Source organism: Pinus tabuliformis, chromosome 7 (assembly GCF_031772625.1).
Source record: "Pinus tabuliformis cultivar Carrire ecotype Pingquan chromosome 7, CPIR1, whole genome shotgun sequence".
NCBI lineage: Eukaryota > Viridiplantae > Streptophyta > Pinopsida > Pinales > Pinaceae > Pinus > Pinus tabuliformis.
Genome location: NC_142293.1, coordinates 1,448,647,691 through 1,448,654,409, shown reverse-complemented (window position 1 = coordinate 1,448,654,409; position 6,719 = coordinate 1,448,647,691). Strand labels below are relative to the sequence as shown.

At 42.6% G+C, this 6,719-nt stretch overlaps 1 protein-coding gene across 1 annotated transcript; it reads right to left on the bottom strand.

The window, feature by feature from the left end:
* Positions 1–1,198: 1,198 nt before the first annotated feature.
* On the bottom strand, positions 1,199–2,834 carry LOC149253152 (calcium-transporting ATPase, endoplasmic reticulum-type-like). The gene is made up of 4 exons (XM_089454392.1): positions 2,538–2,834; positions 2,009–2,489; positions 1,729–1,878; positions 1,199–1,533 (listed from the first exon to the last, which is right to left on the bottom strand). The coding sequence occupies exons 1-4, from the start codon at positions 2,832–2,834 to the stop codon at positions 1,199–1,201; spliced, it is 1,263 nt and encodes a 420-aa protein (XP_089310518.1).
* Between the last annotated feature and the right edge of the window lie 3,885 nt (positions 2,835–6,719).

Below are 6,719 nucleotides of genomic sequence, written 5' to 3'. Positions count from 1 at the left end.
TGAAAATGAGCTGACAGCAAAACTAATCTATTGCCTAAAAAACGAACTACAAAATGACTACAACAAGACTATGAAATGACTAACTACCAGCTAACCCCCAATGAGGCCCTAAGCCTTCTTATTTATACAAATTGAGGACCCCAACAGTCCTCCTAAACTTTAGGGACTCGACTGCCCAAGACTTGTAGTTAACAGCAGTCCTACTTGACTTGCTTGGCTGCCCTTGTGCTGATTGATTTGGTGGCCCTTGAACTCCGAGATGATGGTGGAGAATTCGAGGTAAGGGCCCATAAATGAAGGGAACACCTTCCTAAAAATACTCTCCACGAATTTGGCTGTCAAGTGCTCATTTCAACCATTGATTTTGTCTCCAAATTGACCAAAAAGGCTACACAAAGCACACATTAGACTTGTTGGCATAATGACTAACCCAATTCACTCTATTAGCATAAATATAATAAAAAACACGCAATAAACTAATGAGAATGGTGGATTAAGTCGAATTAGGAGGTTGAATGAGCCCAAATAATTATCCATTTTTGGGGCTCATCATCACCCCCCTACTGAAAGCGTTGCTCATCCTCTGAGCAACCAATATATCTCCTCATCTTTGATGGCCCTGGTGGCCTCCCTGTCATGCCAAGCTTCTGAAGTAATGCCCTCTTCTTAGTCATGAAACCATGCTTTTCTCTTTGCTTCTTCCCACTACCTGTGCTTCTTTTCCTAGAGAATTCTCAACTTTGGTATGATTGTGCAAGTATATTCAATATGATGGTGGCAATGGTGGTGAAAGGAGATGAAACCAGTGGAGGATGGAAGAAAAGAGTGGTTGCATGCCTCCTCAACAAACTTCAAGCTTCAAATCCCTCTCCATAATTGATTCTGACCTGCCCAAAGGCTTCTACAGGATGTTTCTGGTAAAAATACAGAACTTCCTGTAGAAAGTCCTGTAGCTTCCTGTAGAAGGTTGAACCATGACCAGATTGTGTCCGAACCTTGAAAAAATGAGTGTTCATGGAGGGGATGGATGTGCTTAGGGTGGCTAGCACAGGTGCTGCCTCCCTAGCTAAAATCTCGGCCAATTTCTCCTTCTGCTGCCCTCTCCCCAAACTTCCTTGTATGCCAATCCCAAACAACGCAAAGCCTTTGAACTCATCTGATGAAACTTCCTCAAGAGTAATTCCCTTGATGCATCATCTCATTCAACAACTGATCCATCTGCAAGTTGTTGAAAAGCACTCCTTTCAAACAAATTTTCCATGGCGCCCTTCACTAGCAGACGATTTTGTCCCATTGGTTCCATGACAATAACACCCATGGATTTTCGATCACAATCAAACTCCAATAAAGCCCGCCTCTTTGATCTTTGTATCCACCAATCACAATTGCCCAATTTCACTGTGCCACTGTTGAGAATGGCACTTGTATCACCTGCCATTGGGTCTGGAACTCCCATTTTTTCAACCAATACCTTCAAGGCTGCCTCAGTGGGAATACCAGTAGCACGGAACTGGTGACCTTGACAAGATATCCCTGCATCATTGCAAACTGCAGCAACTTCTGCCAGAGTTTCTCAATTTTCCCCCATATTATGTGCAGGCCAATCCAATATTTTTCCATCCTCAGGATTATATGTTGTTCCTTCAACAGTAAACTCTCTAAGTGAACCAGCACTGTGCCCTATGGCTATAAACTCACTGAAAGACATCTGATTGGTTGTAAGAGTACCTGTCTTATCAGAGCAAATCACTGTGGTGCAACCCAAAGTCTCCACGCTCGGTAACTTACGCACAATAGCATTCTTTTGTGCCCTCTTACAAGTGCCAAGAGCCAAACATGTAGTAATCACAGCAGGCAATCCCTCTGGTATAGCAGCAACTGCCAGAGCAACAACAATCTTAAAGTAGTACGTATATTTCTCAAAGGAAAACCTGATATTTTTTTTGCCACCCATCTATGACTTCCCATGAAAGAAAATATTTGTAGTTCATGATCCAGACAAGAATACAAATGGCACCAATCACTGTTGTCAGTCTTTCACCAAATTCATCTAACTTTCTTTTTAAAGGGGTATCATGACATTCCATTGAAGCTTCCTGAATTTGTGCCTGAATTTTACCTATTTCTGTAAACATTCCAGTGCTCACAACAATGCATGTGCAGCAGCCATTGGTAACTATAGTTCCTGCAAACACCATGCATTCTTTTGACTGCAACTCACAGTCACACAAGGTGGCTGGATATGTTCTTTTGACCACAGGCATGCTCTCTCTGCTCAGGGAGCTCTGCTCCATCCTAAAGGTGGATGTCTTGAGGGACACAATTCTCATGTCTGCAGGAACCTTGTCTCCCACCTTCACTTCCACTATATCTCCTGGAACAAGTTCTCTGGAGGGAAGATCTACAACATAATGGCCATCTCTCAAGACCTTTGCATGATCAGATTGCATTTCTTTGAGAGCTTCCAAAGCCTTCTCAGAATTATTCTCCTGCCATACTCAAACAATGGCATTGAGGATGAGAATCAGGAGAATGACCAGGGGCTCTACATAGGCTGTTATGCCCTCCTCAGAAGACACATTATCATGAAAGTAGGCGAGAAGAAATGAAATGCCAGCTGCCAGCAGAAGTATTTTAACAACTGTATCATCAAATTGCTCCACTACCAGCTTCCACAAAGGTGTACCATTTTTCTTCTGGAGCTCATTCCATCCATATATTTGACGACGTTTTTCCACTTCATGAGAATTTAAACCATTCTCTAAGTTCACATCATATTCTTCTAAGCATTCTTCAACAGTTTTAGACCAAGCAGGGAATATCTTGTCCTCCATGGACTATGAAATAGATGATCAGATTCTGAATTCAAACAGATTGCTCCACCATTAACAGATCTATAATGCGTTTGAAAAACTCCAAAATCAATACTTTCAAGAACCCTGGTAACCTTGGACACGAGCTTTAACTACTGTTCTCATTTCAAGCTTGAATTTTGACAAAAATCTCGGGTTTTCCTTCTGCAGAGCTGTTTTCTGCGTTTCCTGTAGACGACTTCCTGTAGAAACGCCTGTAGAGTGCCCCTGCACCTCTAAGTGAGCCCGATACGCTGGAGAATTGTGAACCAGGCCACAAAGCTCAATGGAGGACGATGGGTTAATCATTTTGTGGAATCAGAGGATGCATACTTCAGTTGAAAATGTTGCAAGTGCAAGTTAACAGCAGTCTGTGAGTTTCAGCTGAGCGTTCGTTAATTGCTGCGTGATTTGTGGTGAAGGAGTGAGGTGGCCAGGTGTACGTGGCCACATGCAGACGGTAGTGCTATAATGAGCTGCATGTCCTCTTCTTGTTAATCAGTTGCACTGGAGTTAAAGCCTCTACCACTGTCTGTTTTTTTATTTTCAATTTTCACGTGAGTGACTTACCCATGCATGCTGCGTGATTTTTGCCTGGATGAGTGCAATCAGATATGGCTAGCTTCCTGGCTGAATCCCCCCATCTCATTCGTTCATGCAGTGCTTAGATTAGATTCATGCAATAGAGGAACAAGGTTTAGTCACGTACCTGAAGTCAGATGGTTGCTGTGAGGTGCTTTTTGCTGCTGCATGCTCATATTCTGCTGTTGCATGCCTGGATCCTTTGGTTGCATGAGGGCTTGGCTGATGATTTTTGGTTGTTTTCCTTGTGCAGGTGTCCTTTGGCCGGATGCATGCTGCAGGAGTTCATTTCCACGTTCAGATCTGCACCTTCAAGCTGCTGCTGCTGAATTTTCACAGGACCAGAACTTGTTTTCGCCATTGCTCCCAAACGGTAAACCGGATTGATCTGAAACTTGCTGAGTGCATTCCTATCATCATTATGCACCTCCCATAGCAAAATCGTGATCAATGGATGCACAGATTTCGAGAAAAATGGAAAATGGCTGAAGATTTCAGAGATCAATTTCTCGGAAACCGTGCATCGGAATCGGCTGAAACTGCTTGGGTAGGTTACTATCACCCATATGCATATCCCCATGAAACAGGTTTTGAAACGGATGCACGGATATGGAGAAAATGCAAAAATGGCTGATGGTGATGGAGGCTAATTTCTTGGAAACCGTGCACCGGAATTGGCTGAAACTGCTCAGGCATGTTGCCATCACCCCTGTACAATTCCCCATAAAACGGTTTTTCAAATGGATGCATGGTTTTCAAGTTATGGAAGAAACAAATTCTGTTCTATGTGTTTTTTCTTCAAGGCATTTTGCAGTTTTGTTGCATGGTAAGAAAACTGAGCTTGGGTTGTGATGCAGGCATGAAGATGATGGAGGAGGAGTTTGAAAAGTGCAGGAGGACTTCTGAACCCTTGAGGAAGCTACCATGTTCGCCAAACCGCCTTTTTGAAATCCATTTCTAGCTTCCTACAATTTCTACAGGAACTTCCTGTAGAAGCACAATGAAGAAGCACAACGAGGTGGAAAAGATGATGGAAAAGGGTGAGGAATGGGAACATGGATGCTTTCAGGCATAACCAATGGATTCCAAGCTTTAGACCCCCTTTCAAAATCGAATCTGGCTCGCTTGAAGGTTCTAGAGGATGTTTCCTGTAGAAATATAGAACTTCCTATAGAAGGCACAAAAACACCTTTGGATTTGTTTTGAGTGATCCTCCTGACCTGCAATGTCATTGCTGCAACATGAAATTATTCAATGGAAATTAGATTTTTTTTTTTTTTTTTTCTTTTTTTTTTTGAAAAACAACTAGGGTGCCTCATGGAGGTTTTCACCCTAATTGCCTGCCCTGGGCACCTCCAAGGGAGGTTTTCACCCAGAGATCTTATTCTCTTTTCTCTTTTTTCCCAACCCATTGACTGTCTCATGGAGGTTTTCAATCAATGAGCCAATCTAAGGCGCCTCCGAGGAGGTTTTCACCTTAGATTTTTATTCTCTTCTTATTTTCATTTTTTTTTTTTTTTTTTTTTTCTCTACCCTACCCTACCTGAAAAACAAAATTGTTCTCAAGTATAAGAATACTTCCAATGGAGCCATGTGCACATCGAGATTAGAGACAAGATGATGTGAAGGCTCGAAATGCATGCTTTGATAGGTATCCAGATCTCAGAGACCAAATGATCTGACCTTGAAGGGATCAAACATAGCTGAGGAAGAGAGTACTGCTGCAACTTAGTGACTGTCTGGAACCATGTCTCAATATAGCTTTGATATCCTTGGTCCTTTTGCTGATCTGGATCATTCTTCATGTCACTTTCTATCATGACTTTCTCATCTTCCTCCTTTTGCTGATCTCTCTCTTGAATACATGGAAGATTTGATGGTAACCATGAGGGAACTCCCTCGATCTCTGATTTTGATCTCTTCTCTTCATCAAGTGCAATCCATGGTTCTTTGATCTCCTCTCTTGAATCTTCTTTTGCTGGATGTGATCCTTCAATGCTTTCAAGATGATCTCTTTTTTGCAATGCTTTTCCTGAGCTATTGAGCTCAAAAGGAGTCATTTGGACATGTTGTGCCTCAGCTTTGCAATTGGGTTGAGCTACTCCATTGTATGGTTTTGGAAATGGTGGTATGGGTAGTTGAGTGGGGGTGTAGATTTGAGATGGATGTGTATGGGGTTGCGGTTGGGCAGGCATTTGGGGTTGCCTTGGTGGAGCAGGAGGCGATGGTTGTGGATGAGCAGGTGGTGGAGGAAAAGAAGCGGGAGGAGTGTTGTATTGGGGCCTCCACCCCTGATGAGGTGCATTCCACTGAGGTTGTGGCTGAGCATAAGAGTGAAATGAATGAGCAGCCGGTTGGGCATAATATGGATCTGTGAAGGAACGAGGAGGAGGTGTGAACCAGGAAGGATGAGTAGGGGGACCCCAAGAAGGCATGAAAGTGGCTTGATAGGGGTCATAACAGGTCTCGGGTGTCCCTTGCAATTCCTACTGGTAAGATCTAGGTCCATGCGGCCTCCTTTGGTTCATATAATAGAGTGATTCAGTGGCTCCTTTGGCTCTTTGATATGCAACTTTGATTATGGGTAAGGAAGGGCACTGATTTGTAGGATGGTATTCTTCACATACAAAACACACTTCTATGGAGTACAATGGACATTCATTCCTAGGATGCCTTCTAGTGCACCTAGGACAAAAAATGGCCAAAGCCCTCTTGGCTTCTTCTTGCTTCTTTTGGATCCGCAAGGTATCCAGTTGCATGGCAAGAAACTGCCTGATATCACTCTTGAAATCTTCGATCTGATTTTCAAATTCGTCTTTGGACAAGGTGCTGCTCCCACCATATTTGCTTGTAGCCATTTGCTCCAGAGGAATGGTTTCTTCTTCTTCTTCCCTTGAGGTTCTTTAAATATGTCTTGCTATCCACCTAAGGGTTCTTTAATCACAGCCATCGAAGAAGAGAGAATGTTGGCTGTGTGAAGCAGTGGGGGTGTTGTGTATCATTTTTCTAACTTATCTCTACTCCTACAAGGCATGAAATGAAATATTTTTGGTTGATTTTTGCTTTTTTCTACTTCTACCTGCAAAACTGAAATAGATTGAACTGCAACTAACTATCTTGCTAAAATGAAAATGCGAAATTGAAATGAAAGCAGGAAAGGACTAATCTATTTTGCTCAAATGAAATTGCAGGAATGAAATGCTAGTCTATGCTTGCAGAATTGAAATGCTAATCTATTCTTGCAGAATTGAAATTGCGGAATTGAAATGCTAATCTATGAAAGCG

Bases quoted from the DNA above. Each gene is read 5' to 3' on its own strand.
- LOC149253152 (XM_089454392.1), bottom strand. From the start codon at position 2,834: ATGGAGGACAAGATATTCCCTGCTTGGTCTAAAACTGTTGAAGAATGC. The intron at 2,490-2,537 runs GTCATTCTCCTG...TGAGTATGGCAG, and splicing joins CAGCCTATGTAGAGCCCCTG to GAGAATAATTCTGAGAAGGC. The intron at 1,879-2,008 runs GTATTCTTGTCT...TTGCTCTGGCAG, and splicing joins AACAGTGATTGGTGCCATTT to TTGCTGCTATACCAGAGGGA.